The sequence below is a fragment of the Thamnophis sirtalis genome, unplaced genomic scaffold (genome assembly GCF_051295495.1).
Source record: "Thamnophis sirtalis isolate CommonGarterSnake01/CBP01778 unplaced genomic scaffold, rThaSir2_p1.2 scaffold_7, whole genome shotgun sequence".
Taxonomy (NCBI): domain Eukaryota; kingdom Metazoa; phylum Chordata; class Lepidosauria; order Squamata; family Natricidae; genus Thamnophis; species Thamnophis sirtalis.
In genome coordinates this window covers 24,259,187-24,278,443 of record NW_028261387.1, presented here as the reverse complement: position 1 = coordinate 24,278,443, position 19,257 = coordinate 24,259,187, and the positions used below count along the sequence as shown (strand labels likewise).

General features: G+C 38.8%; 1 protein-coding gene across 1 annotated transcript in view; it reads right to left on the bottom strand.

Annotated features, from left to right (window-relative positions):
- Window positions 1–2,776: 2,776 nt before the first annotated feature.
- Window positions 2,777–19,257, bottom strand: part of SLC35D1 (solute carrier family 35 member D1) — a 28,712-nt gene continuing 12,231 nt past the window's right edge. The window contains exons 9-12 of the mRNA XM_087719502.1: window positions 10,782–10,849; window positions 9,682–9,760; window positions 9,104–9,186; window positions 2,777–6,677 (exon numbers count right to left, since the gene is read on the bottom strand). Coding sequence (XP_087575628.1) covers window positions 6,569–6,677; window positions 9,104–9,186; window positions 9,682–9,760; window positions 10,782–10,849 — 339 coding nt within the window. The 3' untranslated portion in view covers window positions 2,777–6,568. The remainder of the gene's footprint in view (window positions 6,678–9,103; window positions 9,187–9,681; window positions 9,761–10,781; window positions 10,850–19,257) is intronic.

Genomic DNA, 19,257 nt, shown 5'->3' with positions numbered 1-19,257 from the left:
GGACACAACCGGGGCATCTACTTCAGGGAATTTCAGGATGTCTTCCATCTTCCCCTCCAGGGCATACAGTGCCCTGTCACCCCCACTGGGGTTGGTCAGCGTGCCTGGCTGTAGCCACTGGCACTGCACCGCATCCATAAAGAGGTCAGGTACTGGAATGACCTCAGGTGCTGCTACTGTTTCTTTGAACAGGCCATGTTTGTGATCCTTGGATGTAGAAGCCTGAGTGGCCTCAGGCTTGGAAGTGGGGTCTAGCTCCGTAGCCGTCATGGCCTTGTGCAAGATGGAAGTGAAGGCCGGTTTGTCAGGGGTAAGGTCTTCGTCTTCAGAAAGGACAAAAATTTCCCCTTCCTCCTGCTCAGAACTGGAAAGAATGAGATGGGCTGGAGGATCCAGAAGAGGATACAGGCTCTCTGGAGGTGGAGGCCTTAGGTTGGCGCTTTTTCTTTGGGGCCTTGGCCTTGCGAGAGCCCGTGCTTAATTCCTTCAGCTATCCCCTGAGAAATGGCTAAGGAAATCACCTCCCTCATCTCAACCGAGAGCAGGCCTTTTACCCCTCTTCAGTTTCTGCTTGCTGGGCCTGCGATGGCAAGCCCTGCCTGACCTGGATTCACCCTTTTCACACTGGGAATCCTGGATGGAGTCACGTTCTTCCCCAATGGAGGAGCTAGGGGAGTCAGGGTACCCCCAAGAAGCCTCTGGAGATGGATCCCTTGCCTTATAGTCATCCCCAGACAGAAATTCACTGTCCCCAGGGGATTGGGCCTCACGATCAGGGGAAGCTAACTCCCTGCTGCGATGGTTCAGGCTAGGTTCGAGCTGATGGGGCCTAGAGACCTCCCTGGGATCCACTGTGGCTCCTGGTGAAGACCTTTCATTGGAGCCCTTGTGCCCTTTGCCTTTTTTAGCTGAGGGATCCAGCTTGCTGCGCTTGCTGGAGGGCCCTGCCTGCTCCCCTAAGGCCTCCCTGCATTCCTCTGCCATGCTCAGGGCACCTACGGGGCCTGGAAGCTAGCTGGAACTGGGATGGGCACGCGCTGGCCAAAGATGGCTCAAATGACGCTTGCAGATTCTTCAGGAGGGAAGGGCCGCCTGTAGGTCGGATTCCTTCCTCCCACCGCCCTCGGGTCCCTGAGACTTAGCTTCTTCTCAGGAGGGAGAGACTAGCTGGCTCCCCAGACTAGTCTCCAGCCTCCCTGCGGTGTTCTGCAGTCGCTGAGGGCTGGATGTAGCTCCGCTAGGGCTGTCTGGGTTCTCCGCTCCTCCTGCTTTCTCCATTCTCAGCCTCGCTCCGGAGCGATCCAAAATGATGGCGGGTGCGAGCGCAGCTGCCTCCCGCTTTTTCGCCTCACAGCCCAAAAAAGCGCGCAAAGGTTTTCGTCGCCGCTGTTGCCGGGCAGAGTTGAGAGCCGAGATGGCCAGCAGCTAAGAAGCCTGCAGGCTCCCAGAACCTCGGTTGGGGTTTTTTAAACCCCTGGGCTCAGGTTGGGAAGATCTCCCACCACCCCTGCCGCTTGCCAGCAGCCGCTGGGCGAGGGTTTACAGTCCGCTGAAGTGCTTGCAACCAGCAGCTGCAGAGGAGGCCTGGGTGCCCCCTTAAAGCGACACAAACCTCCAATCAATCTGACAGTTCTTGTAGTAGATAGATAATTCTCTAAATTAAGAAGCCAAACGTGGTCCAAAGTGGAAAACTTTCCAGCCTATCTGACCTTAGACTGGAGCACTCCCAAAACAGTCCCAACGGGCGGACTGAGTTTTCAAACTGAGCATGCAGAGGCAAAGGGAGGCGTGGTCAACAGAAAAACATCACTCAGTCCAAGGGCAGATAGGCTGTGTTAACCCACTATTGGACTCTCCGAGCAGTGCACTGGAGAACTTATTATTTTTGAGGTGGAGGCAGCGGCGAGCATGGTCACTTCATGGCTGCTGCTGTGTTGCAATATTTTCAGGGAGGGCTTATTTTGGGGGGAGGGCTTATTACAGTGCATGCGCTCAAAAGCCCAACTGGGCTTATTATCCAGGGAGGGCTTATTTTGGGGAAAACAGGTAGTTTTCTTGGCAACATTACAAAAACAATTTGGCCTTTTTAAATAGATTGTACTCATTTGTTAAATATATAGCCTATTTTTCTCGAAAGGTTTAAGGTAGGAAACTTACACTGGGTGATTTTTTTATTGAAACAGCAATCTTGTAAGGTAGGTTGAACTGAATGATGGTTTAATAACCCGCTGAAGGTCAGTCTGAACACAGGTTTCTCTGGGCCAGCTCAACCACTTCACAATGTGATGAAGAGATGCTTTTATTCATATATCCTAAAATATTTTCTCAATATTAAAAACTACATCTACTTTTTTTGAAGAGAGAAATAACAAAGTCCTTGAAGTGGCATATACCAATTTAGTGTGGAGGATGTATATGTATCTGGAAGACAACTCCAGGCTTTCTCACATATTATACATCATACTTCAGAGGACCCAATTCACCTTTCTTAGTCCAACTCACCTCACAAGAGTGGTTGTTGTGGGGAAAATAGGAGGAGGAAGGTGTGCTGAATGTTTGCCACCTTGAGTTATTTGTAAAAAATAAAATAAAATACAGATGACGATTTACAAATGAGAGGGAAGTACTATTGAATTTGTTACATCGTTAAGAGTTCATTAAAAAGTGGTGCCAAAGCCTCAGATAATTAATAGTATAATACCTAAATTATAGCATTCCTAAATCTATTGTCACTAAAATATTGGAAGTCTTATAAAAGCCAGAAAAAAAATGTAAATGGAGACAATCTAGATTTATTTAAGCCAGTACAAAAATACATAGCACATAAAAGTTATACATTAAAAATGTTTATTCCTAATGCTAAATTGTTCTATATAGGAAAAATAGTAACAGGAAGTTTAACAGTGTAGAAAATAAAACTATAAGACTTGCTTACCTAGGCAGTATATATATATTTTCTAAAACTTGGCACTAAAAATGTGTATATTACAAAAAAGCAAATGAACTGAGAACTATTTAATATGGCAGTAAATCTATCCAGTAGATTAACATTTTGTCTAACAAGTACCTGAGAGCAACTGCCTCAGTAGAGCAAGTTAGCAAAAATACAATAATTTGACTGAATTATGAGAATTCCAGTCTAACAGCATCCCTTATTCTACATGTTTATTTGCATAAATTGTCCACAAGCATTTTATGACAATTTTGGTGCACAGTATAATCAAGGTAACAGTAGACGAAGGCAGCTGTGTGCGAAGTAATCCATTTTTTAGCCTGCATCACCTAAATGCTACCATTATCTACTTAACAAGCCAGCATAAGTAGACAAGAAAATAAAATTCTAATATAATAGATCCCTTTAATCTACCTTCAAAGTCAAGATAGTTCATTCTTCTAAATAGCTGGCAGGTGCAAAATCTATAGTTAAATCATTTTGATTAAAATATTGGTTCTGATGATTTATAGCAGTTGGAGAAACTACACATCTCTCTGTAGAACTGACACTTTTGTGATGTGCAAACCCAGCTACAATCATAGTGTTTAAATTCAACGGCAAAGCAGTAATAAATGAAGGAAAATCTTTCATGATTTAAAATTGAAAACAACCCTCCGAAAAAAATATGTAAACAAGGAAAAGGGTGACGTAATCCAAATTTCACTATTCCCCCCTCTATCCCCCCCTCCCCAAATTGTTGCTGGCTAAGACAGCATGGAGCCCATAACATTTAAAAAGTTGCTTCTTGATTGAATGGACAATGTTCTTACTGGCCAAAGCTTACAAAGCGCCTATTGCTAATTGTTGAGAGGGGGTGTCTCATTATGGGGAATACAGGGCTTGTTTTCCAAATTGCAGTAAACCTATAGAAGATATGAAGTGCACTTGTACTTAATATCTCAAAACAGCAATTAATTTGCAACATTATGGATGAGAGTATTTCCGAGGCTGCAAAAAAGGCTCAAGACCATCATGTTTCTGTGAAGCTCCAGGATTCTCTTTTCTGTTTTACATTAGACTATTCCAGAACAACTGTCAGTTACCCACTCTGCATATTACAAGTATGCATTCTGAAGTTCTGTGTTTACTTTCAACAGTTTAAGGCTAAGAGAATGTATTTTAAAGTGCGGCAAACAATCTGTGCGATCCCAGACAGCAACATACTGCTGGAGTAGGATTTCTTGTTAGTGTTGTTACAATGTCCAGCATAGTTCTTTGCCCCCCTCCTCTAACAAAAAGCATAAATATGCAAAACAATAATAATTACATGCTAAATAATGTCTCCAGTACACATAATTTGGCTTTTGGTGCCAGATCAGGAATGACTGCATATTTAACACAGAATATGTAAGATTTACCTGTTTCACAGACTTCAATTTAGAGTTAAATTTAACCCACAAACCCATTAAGGACATAACTGTACCTTACATGCAAAGTCATGAACCAGGATTTGTCCTGGCAGTAGAACAAAAGGGTGGAAATGTTTCCTTAGGAAGATATTCACTTACAATCTCAGCATCTTGGATGAGAAATCTTTTCAGTTCTGATAATTTTAGTATTTAACCTTATTTCTTTTTGAAATTTAGAAAAACTGTAATGCTTTAGAATGTTTTTAATAATGAAAAGGTGATTAACAAGTTTTATTAAAAGACATAAGCTTTTATGAGTTGTACTCACTTTATCGGATGCATGAAGTGGATAAACAGAAGGAGGATTTGAAAAGAAAAGAAAATGCAGCAAGTGGAGAGAAAAGGGTAATTATGCATATGCAAGTTACATGTGGGACAAATTATAAGTACCTCATGAATTAGTAATAGTAATGTATTAAAATCTTTTGTGTTTGTTAAACCTTAGAAAGCCTGAAGATATTTTATGTGAGTTGATTCTGGGGTTGTTTTGTTTTAATATTGCAAATGTGAGCTAAAATTCATGAAAGCATGTGCCTTTTAATAAAATCTTGTTAGTCAAAAAAAAGTGTCCTACCATCTACCATAGATTTTTGGCTGCCAATCTCACAGAGTTCTCCTTTACAATGTCTTTAATGTTTAAAAGAGATTTTTTATATTTTGCAATCTCTCTATATACAAGGCCAGGAATTTGTGGTTCACTGAGTCAAATAAACTGAAGCTAGGTTTTCTTTAGTGAAAAGCAAACTGGATTTCATTCAGCAGAATATTTTGATTTGAGCCATTTTTCAATTTGACAGCTCCTTAAAATTCAGAATTTTCTGGATAAACACTATCCAGATACTACAGTTTTTCTCATGTTTCAGTGTAAATGGGTGTGAGGCCTATGATAGGGCAACTGATAGTAGAATATACTATCATTTCTTTTAAAGACTTGTGTTTACAAGTTTGCTGTGTACAATGTTGTGTTTACAACATTGTAAATCTGATTTGCTTTGCAACAATATGAAAACCCCACACAGATACAAAAGCTTCATTTGCAAGGCTGGTGAGGTTCCTTTGAAAACAGCTTCAACCACATCAAAGCGAACACCCCAGAATTCACTTTCTTCAAAATGGGACCTGTTTAATGATTTAGCATGATATGTAAACCTATTTCAAAAAGGAAGCTAGACTTGATAGACTGGGGGTATAACTTCCAACTGCATGCTTTTTCTATATTCAAAAAGCTTGCAATAAACTTTTGCAAAACTATTTTTTCCAAGAAATAAATGTGCATTTCAAAACACTTAAATCACCAAAGGGCAAACTCTCATTTATAACAATCTTTTAAAAAGCTACCACCTTTAAAAAAAAACCAGTGATGAGATTTTTATTTAAAAAAGGATTCTGATTGTATAGAAAAAAAGCCAAGTAAATAAAAGAAAACCTTTTACTTGGGGAAAACACCCACATTTTAGCACTGTAGTTTGCTTTTCCTCATTTCTTCAGGAGAAAACTGCATTTAAAACCTTACTCTTTAGAACATTTATCTGTTCTTTATCTGTAATAGGTACTGATAAGTCTATAAAGGTTTAAAAACAATTCTGACCAAGATAACCCAAACAATGTGTAACACACACTTAAAAGTGCTTCGCTAGGTTCAGGGAAAAAAAATTAGATGGACATTTGTTTGGGTAACATTTCTGTTGATTGTGAATGTAGGTCTACCTTCCCCATAAACTGCAGCTTAGAGTATCATCTTATTTATATACAGCTTCATGCAATGAGATGTAGGAACTACATTTCATTCACACAGATTGCATGACTTCAAGGAAAATGCAGTTAAAGTTGGAAGGGATCAACAAGCCAAAGTCATGAGAGTCTGAACAATAGGCTTGCTTGATTTCAATGATGCATTTTCTTGCTGCACCCAATCTAGACCAACAACACTTGCTGCATTTGAGATTATTAATCCTGTTTCACTACATATATAATTCCTTGCAGCCTATATGCAATCTATTCATCGTATGTGCAGTCCAGTATAAATAATTGATTCCAAATGTGGCAATCTTCAGATTGTGCAAATACGAAGTAACCATCCAATTCCATTCAGAGACTGCATACTACAGTGATTTGTCAACATCTTGCTAAAAAGTGAGAGTTACTCTGGTAAGCATGCCTTTTGTCATACAGCGCTTTTCCCTTTAATGTCCATCTTGATGCTAGCTTCAGACTGTTTATTTATTTGTTCTTCTGTAAAAGTGATGTAGGAATATACGAGGCTTCCAGCAATACTGCAAAACATTAGCATTTAGAATTAATAAACAAAAATGTCTTCATGAAATATTAAATTAGTGGTCAATACAGTAGCAGCCATGGACACCCACAAGACCCTCACTAAATTCTTTGTGTTCCCCAGCCAGATATCATTTCTCCTCACCCACACACACCCACAGTCCAATTTGCATTTCTTCCTTCACAGAAACTGCATATATTTACCACATTTTATTTCAGACATAGAAACAAAAGTGGAATTATTTCAATTCATTCTGTACTGTGGATATGGTGATGGATAGAAGGATTTGATTATGAGGGCATGTTGTGAGTATATGTCAGAGGCATGTTGGGATGTTCCCACCAGTACTCTAGAAGTTACAGAAGTTGTTCCCATTTAAGACAATAGTGAATACTAGAAGAAAATTTTAACAGCCATCTATAAATAGCCAATGAAAAAAACCTCCATATTTTAATACTTGAACTTGATTACATAAAAAATGAAATTTTATCAGAATTGTTGATTTAAAGTTAACTTCATATTAAGATCTTTCTAATTCCAGTCTTCCAATTTCTTTTAATTCCAATTCATTTTTAATTTCTTAATCAAGCTTTGATTCAGAAATAATTTAGTATATATGTTGATCTTATAAGGCTTTCATTCCAACCCACATAAGGCCAGACTGAGCAAATTAAAAGTTTACACAGTACCCAAATGAGATATGTCATTGTTTTTCTGCTATTTATGTGTTTATTAAATTTATTTGCCACCTATTGCACTATGAGTGGGCTATATCCTTGAATTACATCATTTATACACTTTTTGAGATAAGAAAAACTCATAGCAGAAAAAACAGACACCGGTGTGAACAAACTTAAAACTCATATACCAATAAAAAACAATTAGTTAACTAGCAGTCGTATGATTAAATAATCCCAGAAGGCAAGCAACGCCTACGAATATCATTCAGACAACAAAGATCTTCAATATATTCAGTAGTATCAGGCAGCACAGTAGCATATTCGAATACATTTCATATTTTGGTATATACTCTGTGTGTGTGTGTGTGTGTGTGTGTATGTATATGTATATGTATGTATGTATGTATATAATTTACAACCCCCAATATGCCCAAATATGGGAGGAAGATCACTACTTCCATTATTTATCAGCACAAATACTATATATATATATATATGTGTGTGTGTGTGTGTGTGTGTGTGTGTGTGTTTTATTTTTTATTTTTTATTTTTTATTTGTGCTGATAAATAAATAAAGGGAGACTAGTATAGATCTATTTCAAGCTATTTAGCTCTCATCAGCTAGCCATACCCTTACTGGGATTTGAACCTGGGTATGGCTAGCTAAGGGTATGGCTAGCTGATGAGAGCTAAATAGCTTGAAATAGATCTATACTAGTCTCCCTTTATTTATTTATCAGCACAAATAAAATAAAAAAACACAAAATATAACAAAGGCAACAGTAAAAATATTGGGTTTCTGTCGTGATGGACTCTTGTGACAAGCCGATAGACAGATGATGGAAGCAGTTAGCTTCCTCCCATAATTGGGGCTTACCAGGGGTTGTAAAAAATCTTTATATATATATAAATGTTGTTTTTTTAATTTCTGCTGATAAATAAATAAAGGGAGACCAGTATAGATCTATTTCAAGCTATTTAGCTCTCATCAGCTAGCCATACCCTTACTGGGATTTGATATATATATATACACACACACACACACACACACACACATATACATACATATACCGTGACCCGTCAAAAGCGCGGACGGCAAAAGCGCGATCGACAAAAGCGCGCCTTTGACGTCATCACAGCGCGACGAAAAAGATCGAAAAATTCAAATAAAAATTAATAAAAATTAAATTAAAGCAAGCCGATTCACATAAAGGTAAGGGTTAGGGTTAGGGTTAGGGTTAGGTTAAGGGTTAGGGTTAGCTTTAGAGCGTTAGCATTAGCGTTAGGGTTAGGTTAAGGGTTAGCGTTAGGTTTTTCGTTACTTTAACGGTTAGGTTTAGGGTTAGGTTTAGGGTTAGGTTAAGAGTTAGGTTTAGGGTTAGGTTTAGGGTTAGATTTGGAGGGCTTAGGGTAAGGTTTTCGCTTTATTTTTACATTTTTCGAACTTTTTCGTCGCGCTGTGATGACGTCACAGCACGCTTTTGTCGAGCGCGATTTTGTCCTACGCGCTTTTGTGGTGGAACCTACATATACACACATATATTCCCTACATTTTCATCTGCAGCTCCAAAAATGTGTACCAATATATGAAAAGTATATCATAGTATTAATGTTAACAGTTCCTTAAATGTAATATATTTCCAAGTTCCATAAGATTTATTTTCACGCACCTTTTCATAAAATCCATAATTAACTTGTATAATTAGTCCATTTATTTCTTTAAAAGGTAGATTACTTTTCTTACCTAATATTTAATCCTACAAAATTTGTCCATGTGAAAATATAATCTCCTCCAAAGAACATTCCTATGTAAGTTATTAGTATATTCTGGAAGTAAACAAATAAACAGAATTTAAGCTTTTAAACAGAGTGTTTAAGTAGACTTGTCAAATAGAAGATATTATGTCCATAAATTGCCATAATACTTAAAATATTTATAAAACAATGAAGAAAAAAATCACAAATGCTGTCCCACCAGTAAAAGAAACAAATGCAATCTGATTACCTTAAAAATTAAATTTAAGTAGTTACAATTCTATAAGAAATTGCATGAAGCCCCACAGCTCTACCACATCACCTCCATCTGTCAGCTTTTCCCACACATACTGCATTTGTTAAACAAAAATTACCATTTCTCTCTCACATACATAAAGGCCAATTCAGGTCACAAGTTTTTCTATATCAGGCTAATACAATATTTTCTACGATTTTCTTTCCTATATGTACCCTGAAAAAAAGTAGGGCTGAATTGGGTCTGTTTTTTGAAGAAAACTTGCAAAATGAGATACCTATTTATTGGTTCTAAAAATTTAAAGAGCTTACCTTAATACAGCCAACTATTGTAGTTGTAAGGGCAGAGTTATACTGAGTGCAAAGTACTGTTGAATACATCAGAATAAACCTATATAAGATAAACAAGATTTTTACAATCGGTTTAATATAATTCAGACATGGACCAAAGACAGATGAGTAGTCAGTTTTTGGGAAACCAAAAACTGACTACATAATTCCTGAATTTTTGGAAAGAATGTTTAACAATAATGGGTTAGAGTCTCTAGAGACCCCACAATCATTAGATGTGATTTGATGCCGCAGCAAAATTCCCAATTGTCATTATCCATACATCTATTATGAAATAAGATCCAGAGTCTTTGAGGCCTATCAAAAATTCAAAAAAAAAAAAGACCAAGTTTATTACAGTCAAACACCAGAACAAATAGAAACACTCAAGGAATAGCCAGCTAAAAATTCTAGAATAAAATAATAAATAGCAATTAAAATCTATATTAAAATCACAATTTGGCATCCAATATGTTAGTTACACATGGCCTAACTATACTATAAATCAATCCAACTGTGAAGCCCATAGTCACTAATTACTAAAATGCAAAAGAGCAGTAATGCAAAAGGGTTTGCTACATTAGTTGTGTAAAATAGCTATGGTGGATTAATCACGTGTTTCGGACAATTCCCCAGTGCTGCTATGTAGAATCTAGCCACCTGCACTGTAATCAGTCTGTTTGTCCTTAAGCAGCCACTGGAGATAAGCAGTGTCAGAACAGTCAGGATATCTATCAATTATTGGGAGGATGTGACACAAATTCATTGAGGAGGAGAAGGAAGGATTTTTTACCTTTAAAATCTCACTCTAGATTTACTCCAGAAGAACTATAATAAAAACAATCCAGAATATATTCCAAGGGATATACTGGAATCGGCCATTGCCCCTTTTTGCTATTATATTTGTGTTAAGAGTTTAAAGCTACTGAAATGGGCATGAGGTATTGTATATCAACAATAATTGTTTTCTTATGCTCTACCTGCCTGCTGTATTTGATTATATCAGAAAATACTATACACTAAAATAAAGTTGCCAGAAAGACTTTAATGCATTGGAGAAGCCAAAAATAAAGTATTCTTACCCCATCACACAAGAGAGTGTAAATTGTGCAAGGAAAAGGGTATCTGCCCAACCTTTATATTCCATTGCCTGAAAACAAATTGTATGTCTATTTATTAATAGAAAGACAAATAATCAGGAATATTTTTCATACTATTTCATCCAAGTAAGCTGAAAAAAATATAGTGTCAAAATTCATAGATCAAAAACTAAGTGTAAATGCCTTTTGTATGGAATCTTACGTAGTGAAGAATTGTTCATCTCTACAGAAACTAATATTTGAAAATAAAATCCCATCCTGTATTACTCTGTACCTGATAAAAAGACAACAGTAATTATAAATTATAGCAGATTTGTTTAACAATGTGTATCATAATGTGCATAAGGCCTGTCAAACATTTTGCCTAAGATAGAATGCAGCCTATCAATACAATATATTTTTAATATAATACCATTGTTAAGCTTAAGGAAAAATATAAATACTTCATAAAATTTATTTAATAAATTTGTATGTCATCCATCTCCCTATAAGCAGATTGAGTGGTTAAAATGAAAAAAAAATGAAAATATAGTTTATCATAGTCCTTTATAATAGTTTATCTAGCCATCTATTATTATACATATTATTGTATAATAATACAATATTCAAGCATACTATTTTTTTTCAGCTGCCTCTGTATTAGAGCTCTACATTGAACATACCAAATCACAGTAAAGATCAGAACAAATTATCCAAAGATCTGTGAATTTCAATGGTCTATAATGAAAATGACAGGAGGTCCTACCCATAAATGAAAACGTTTTATGTTTTGATTGCAAAATATTTCCTTACGTGTTAGAAGTAATTTCTAGATAAGCTTTTGAGGAGTAACTGGACTTTGAATAGTCCCTTTTATTAAAGCCACACAACTACAAGCAGTGATGACTGAAAACTCATGATGGACTGATACAATCTGCAGCAGGAGCCAGTTCAGAGCACCTGGGATTTTGCCTAAAAGTGCAAAGGAAATGCTACACAAGGAAAGCTCTAATACAGAAAGCGGATTATGTCTAAGGAATGCATGTCAATAAAGTCCCACAGTTCTACTCACTACATCTTGGCAAATTTTACTCACAAAACAAGATTATCTCCTCCAACTCATGAATGCAAGTTTTGATTAGTAAGTAAACACCTTTTTATCGATGTATATCTCCACAATAGGGAAGAAACTGTATTGCTTCTTTTAACAAGGGTCTTATTTCAAGTGAACAATTACTTTGAGTTTCTGTTATGTCTTTTAAAATCTTTCACATTCCATTGCAATACAGCGTAATACCTTCCTATTGAAAGATAATTGAACAGCGTCTAGCAGAGATTTGTTTATGACAACAATGTAGTATAATACAGTATTGATTTATTTAAACTTATTTACGTATTAAATTTGCTTGTTGACCATCTTTCTGCAAGGCAAGGCAATACTGTGCATATCTTGGGCCAGTCACTCTCTTTCAGCCCAACCCACCTGACAGGGTTGTTGTGAAAAAAATAGGAGGAAGAAGGTACGTATGTTGGATATGTTTGCTAGCTTGAGTTATTTATTTGTAAAAAAAAATTAAAAAGGTGGGAAAGAAATAAAATGACAGCAGTTTGGATTTCCTCACTAAAATCCCACCCCAAAAGACACTTTTCAAGTCACAATATAAACTGCTTCTCACAAGCTTCTTCCAAATCTAACCTAAATCTAAATGCATAACTTAAATATCCTGCACATAAAAGCTTTATGTCTGATATGTCAGATTTGTAAGTTTTACTTACAAATAAAACAGTTCAAAAATGGAGTATAAATTCCTACTTTTGCTATCTTTATATTTGGGAGAGAGGGATGTTTTCTCCACTAGCTTTCTATGTGCAGCATTCATTCATGTAGAGCAGAATGGAGAACCAGATCCCACCCTAATCCATATTTAGGAAACTTCATGAAGTAACATGAAAAGCTCATTATAGGAGCAATTCTAACCCAAACATTTGCTTGCGGTGTAGGTTTCCTCTTGCAGACATTATTGCACAAAAGGTGAACTTACAGTCTGAAAATGCTCAATTTAATTAGCATTTTGCTTTGCCACATCTACCATTGTATAGAGGCAGACAGAAGAAAGATTCAAAGAGTGATTGCTTTAGAATGCAACATTTATTCCACAAGTTCAAGTTTATTACAGGCATTGATTCAATATTTTACACAAATCCAAAATTATAAAGTATCAAAAAAAAATTAGGACCCAAGGAAAAGATAAAATAGATTTGTGAAGTATGTAAAGAGTTGAAGCGTAATTCCTAAGATAGTAGAAAGAGAATAAAACATTAAACAGAAATAAGATACTAAAAAAACATATCAATAAAATATGTTTACTTTGGTATTAAGCACTACATTTATAAAAAACCACCAAATCTTAGACTGTTAAGAAAAACTTTATTAGGCATAATTTCCCAGTGAATGTCTATAAAATCAAAAGAAACATTTGATTGGAGGGGGGGATGTTATAATGCTAAACACTGACACAGAAAACACATCCAGATCACCCACACACACACCTCTGCCTGCTGCTTGGATAGGTAATCAACTTGCCTGCACTATGCTGGGTGTGGCTATTGCCAAACACCATTAGCCTCTGTGCCCTCACTGCCTTTGGTGCTGGCCACATCCACCCACACCCTACCTCGGCTGATGATGATCTTAACTGGGGCTTATTTTTGGGATAGGACCAGAGGTGGGTTCCTACCATTTGGCACCAGTTCAGTACAACTGGTTCGTCAAATCTACTGAACCGGTTAGAAGAGGTTCCACCAGTGGACCCGGAAAGCAGGCCACACCTACAGAAGAGGTTCCAAAAAAATTTGAAACCCACCACTGACACACACACACACAGACTCACACAGAGAGAGAAAAAGAAAGAAAGAAAAAAAGAAAGAAAAAGTGAGAGATGAAAGAAAAAAGGAAAAAGGGACAGAGACAAAAGGAGAGAGAGAGAGAGAGAGAGAGAGAGAGAGAACGCAGCCGGCAAGCCACTCCCACCAGGTCACATAGCCGGCAAGCCACTCCCACAAGGGAGGCCACACCCACAGAGTAGGAGAGACAAAAGGAAGGAGAGAGAGAGAGAGAGAGAGAGAGAGAGAACGCAGCCGGCAAGCCACTCCCACCAGGTCACATAGCCGGCAAGCCACTCCCACAAGGGAGGCCACACCTACAGAGTAGGTTCGAAAAAAAATTGAAACCCACCACTGGATAGGACTTATATTAGGAGCGACTAAAAATCAGGCTAGGGCTTATTTTCTGGTTAGGTCTTATTTTGGGGTAACATGGTAGAGTTGTAAATGCATGCGTGCATATATACAATTTGGGGGGGGGAGCCAATGCAGTTTTATTGTGCACTTATTTACATTTGGTTTCTAATTTCCAATTGACCTCAAGCAGGCCAGACAGTGACAGCCAAAGGGCTGGATGTGGCCCAAGGGCCGTAAATAGCAGGTCTGTTATAACCCATGCTGAACATATTTGTGAATGAACAAAATCTTCTTGCAGCCATTTGGGGAGAATTATGATCACAAAATTTCATCAGCCTAAAAGAATGGTATCCTACAAAAGTATATTGTGTGCCTTTTCTCTTTATCGTACTTAGTTAAAAGAAAAAGCAATAGAAAAACTTTTCTTGACCCCTAACCACAGATAAGCTGGGAAATAGGGTTTAAAAAAACATAACAGGAACATACCTATCATCAGTTTTATAAACGCAGCAATAATTAGGTTTTATGGCACAAAACATATTCAGCCCATGGGAACCACAGAGATAACTAATGTATGCCACAATTGTTCATGGCTGACAGTCTATTAATTTCACTGACAAAATATTTTCCTCTTGTTAAAACTTCACCAACAAAAAATACAACAATCCACTCTTTTCATAGGTCATAATTTGCACTTACATATCAATGCATAATAAGCTAACACATACAGGGAGAGATGCTCAACTCTGCTCTTGTCTGAAAATGTAAAAATGTAAAAAGAAAAAGGCAAGAGCTGCTGAAGCCAGGCTTGGTTAGCTGCTGCCAGAGTCCCCAATGGATGACTCTGCTTAACTGTTTAAAAAAAGCATCTAAAAAAAGTGCCCTCTACAGGAGGAGGCGACAGAACCACGTGCCTCCTCTACATAAGGAATTTTTCGCCTTTTAACCCTTGCTTAACTCTGCTCAAGTGATCATAAAGATAGACTAAATGAGGCACATGGTTCTCTCGCCTCCTCCTGCAAAGGGCACTTTTTTAAAAGGCTTTTTTAAACAGTTAAGCACTAAGCAGAGTCATCCACTGTGACTCTGGCAGCAACTACCTCAGCCTTTTTCCTTTTAATTTTTCTTTTCATGATGACAGTGATGAGGCCCTGCCTTCCCTGACTGCACGTCCCTGTTCCAAATATTATCTGGCCATTCTAAAAGCGCTTCAACTCGGACAGAAGGATTGATAATGTATTATGTAGGCCAGTGACGTGCGGTGAGGTTTATGGCTGGTGAGGCAAAAAGAAAAAAAGCGGCTTGACAGCGGGCAACAAGAGATTTAAAGGAGGAGAAGCTACCAGGAGGGGAGGGCCGGTGCAGGGAGAAGGAAGGTGCCCAACCAGGCTGTATTCTTAGGGAACTGATGGAGGGAACGAGAATAAAGAAAACTTAAGAGGAAGAAAGGTTCACGGGGAGGTTTCGGGCGGCTTGAAGCAAGAGGAGGGCGCCCAACTGTACAGGTGAAGGAGCCAACAGAGTCCGCCTGAAGAATGCGGGAGGGAGGGAGGAACTCCAACGAGACCGTGACCCGAAGCCCTGGGACAGGAAGCAAAGGGGGGCATGGAGGAGGAAAGGGGGGATGGCATCACCCTCCTGTCGCCACTTCCACCCACCGGAGCCCAAATACAGATCTCTCGCTCACTGCGGGGAAAGGACCAGTAGACAATGCGGCGCTGCACAGGCTCCGGGATGAGCTCTAACCGCTCCTCAACCCGCTGGAAGGGCCACTTCTCTGCCACACACCGCGCCACAATGTCCAGCAGGGACTCTGGGCTCTGCATCTTGCCCAAGGGTATCACTCCGCACATGGCATAAGCCGTGGTCTGGGCAGAGGGGAAAGCGGCGGCAGCTGAGGAAGCGGCAGCGGCGGCCGATTTAAGTTCCCGTGATGCAAAGTGCCCCGCCACTGCCGAGGCCGACATCCACGTCGCCCCCGCTGCCGCCACCCGCCCGCTGCCCTGGCCTGCAGCCAGCACCATACCCAGGTCTGCCAGCCCGCGCGCCAGCAGAGGCAGGTAAAACACACACACACACATACACACACACATAATAAAAACAAATTACAATTACTTACATTACAAATAATTTTGAATCCCCCCCTCCCTCCATCCGAACCACATACCGTTTCCAGCTGTGGATTTCAACTCTCCTCTTGTCCGCCCGCCATGATGAAAGTGTAAAAAATTAAATAAAAAAGCAACTTACTTAGACAAGGCTGCAAGGCATGATTTGCTGCTCCGAGATCAGGAGGCGGGAGAATCACGTGCCTCCTTTGCATACGGAATTTTTCACCTTTTAACCCTTGCTTAACTCTTAAAAGGCTAAAAATTCCTTATGCAAAGGAGGCCCATAGTTCTCTCGCCTCTCCCTACAGTTAACACTAAGCAGACTCAGAGTCACTGTGACTCTGGAGTCTGGCAGCAACTACCTTGGCCTTTTTAATTATTTTAAAAATTCTTTTCTTTTCCTCTGACACTGGTGAGGCCCCGCCTCCCCTGCCTCCCCTGACTGCACGTCCCTGATGTAGGCTAATTGTCAATGGTTGTGACTAGCTGTATATAACGTGAATGTATGGTCACTCCGACTTCGCGGTACTGCATTGTTTTAAATATAAAAACAATAAAAATAAATTGGGAAAAAAATAATAAAAGCGCTTCAACTCTTTCCCCCTGAGAAACGACTTCTGCATATCTCAATCAAAGCCATCTTCCTTGTTCTCTACAGCTTCTGGCTGAATGTTTACATACACAAATGCCGGAAAATATACACAAGACACACATTCATTTATTTGGGGAGGAGGAATCTCAAAGACTGGATTCTGCTAGAACTGAAAAGGATTACCAAGATTGGAAAGCTGATTCTCTGTGAGAATCATAGGTGTATTTTTTTCTATCTACTACTCCTTTGTGAGTCTAAATTCAGGATTATCTTTATTTTGGGTAAATATACTACCTGCAACACTTCCCTTAGATTTCTTCAGTGACAAACAACTATAAACAATTCGGTATTGTCTGTAGTCTGGCTGGCTGCCATTCAGAACGTGCTAGGCCTTGCCATCTCTAAGTGCCTTGTCTCTTAGAGCAGGAAAGATTCTTTAACTAGGATGAGGAAGGCCAAATTATACATATTCATGTACAAAAGGCTGTTTTGGTTAAACTATGTAACCCTACACTCTTTATTTTGTTTTTTGACAAGCTGAGGGAAAATCCAGTTGAAAAAACATGCCAGATTTTATATTTGATGTAATGTTTTATTTTTAAAAAATAAACATAACTCAAAGCTACTAAAATGAAGAATAATGTATTTGAATTATATTCTAGGAGCACACCTTGTTAACAACAGTATAGAAAGACAAAGTAAGTCCTGCAATAGAAGTTGTCACATACATGCAGCCATACTCTTGCTTTTTGTCCTAAAATCATGAAGACAAAGAAGCATTTCGGGAGGAATATAAATGCAGGGAGCTGGAGAGATGAACTGAAATACTAACAACAAAGGAAATATATTCCTGCAATCCTAACAAATGATACAGGTAATCCTATAAAATCCTAAGAAATGCAAGCAGGTAATAAAATGCTGTATGATGTGTGTCGACAAAATTAGAGCAACTTCATAATAACCTAAAAATAATTTACTTGTTATACAGAGATTCATGTTTTGTACCTTTGTAGGAAGTGTGAGATACCAAAAATAAATAGAGCTTTACCATAAGAACAAGCTTATTTATCATGCTGACTTAGGCAGGGACACGCAGGGGAGGCAGAGCCTCACCACTGTCATCATGAAAAAAAAAGAACATGTAAAAGGAAAAAGGTTGAGGTAGTTGCTGCCAGAGTCACAGTGGATGACTCTGCTTAGTGCTTAACTGTGTAAAGAAGCCTCTAAAAAAGTGCCCTCTACAGGGGGCAGCAGGAGAATGAGGTGCCTCATTTAGTCTGACTTTGTGATCACTTCAGCAGAGCTAAGCAAGGGTTAAAAACCGAAAAATTCCTTATGTAGATGAGGGACATCGTCCTCCTGCCTCCTGTAGAGGGTGTTTTTTAGAGGCTTTTTAGAGGCTCTGGGAGCAACTAGCTCAGTCTGGCCTCAGCTCATGGCTTTTTCCTTTTACTTTTTTTTTTCTTTTCATGATGGCAGGCAAGAGCAGAGTTGAAATCCTCTCTGAAACAGCTGGAAAAGGTGCGTGTGTGGGGAGGGGGGGGAATTCAAAAAGTTTGATTGCATGCAGAGCCACGTTGCCTTTTCAAACACACACACACATACACACACACAAACAGCTGGATAAAAGTATATAAGCCCAGCTTCACTGATTACAAGTTTGAAAAGGCAACGTGGCTCCACCTGCAATCAAAGGCTCGGATCGGAAGACAGCAGAGGAATGAGGGGGGGGGCAGGGTATGGTAGAGGAGCTGCTTTCAAGCCATTGGAAAATATATCAAATCCAACCTCGGTGTTTGTGTTTGTTTGAGAGTGAGTGAGTGAGAGAGGGATCCAACTTCTCTGTGTGCATGTGTCTGTTTGAGAGAGGGGGGAGGGAGAAGAAAAAGAATGAAGGAAAACTTATTTCGCAAAGGAGAAAAAATGCTGTCGCTTTAAATCAGAACTGAGCATGCCTGGCTGTGGAATTCTGGGAGTTGAAGTCCTCAAGTTTAAAAAAATTTGAAACCCCTGTGCCTGTGCCTCACCAGCCATAAACCTCACTGCATGTCACTGGACTTAGGCATGCCATTCAAGTATCATTGCAACAATATTCTAATCTGGTGTCCAGAGCTGTTCAGCTATCAATTCCATAATTCTCAACCAGGATGGTCTCATACCACTAAGCTGTGGAAGCTAAACTGCAAGACCCAGTAGATAGATACAAGCACTGTTCCTTTTGGGTGCAAATACAATATCACAAAAACAGCACTTATTAGACTTCTCTTATTTATATTTTAGCTGCAACTGATACCTAATGGATCAAGTGCAGTTACTCCATTCATTTGTTATGTTAGTTGTGTTTATTATTATTTATTCTTAATGTTATTAATGTTCGGCTATTTTCCAAGTTCAGATTTTTATATAATTTCTTTCACATGTGCCATATATATTGTGCTTCTTCAACTGCAACCTTGTTAAACAGTTGGTAAGTGCTTTCTTTCCTTTTATTTTGACCTACTCATTTTTTAAATGTTAAGCTGTTTTGGCAAGAGGC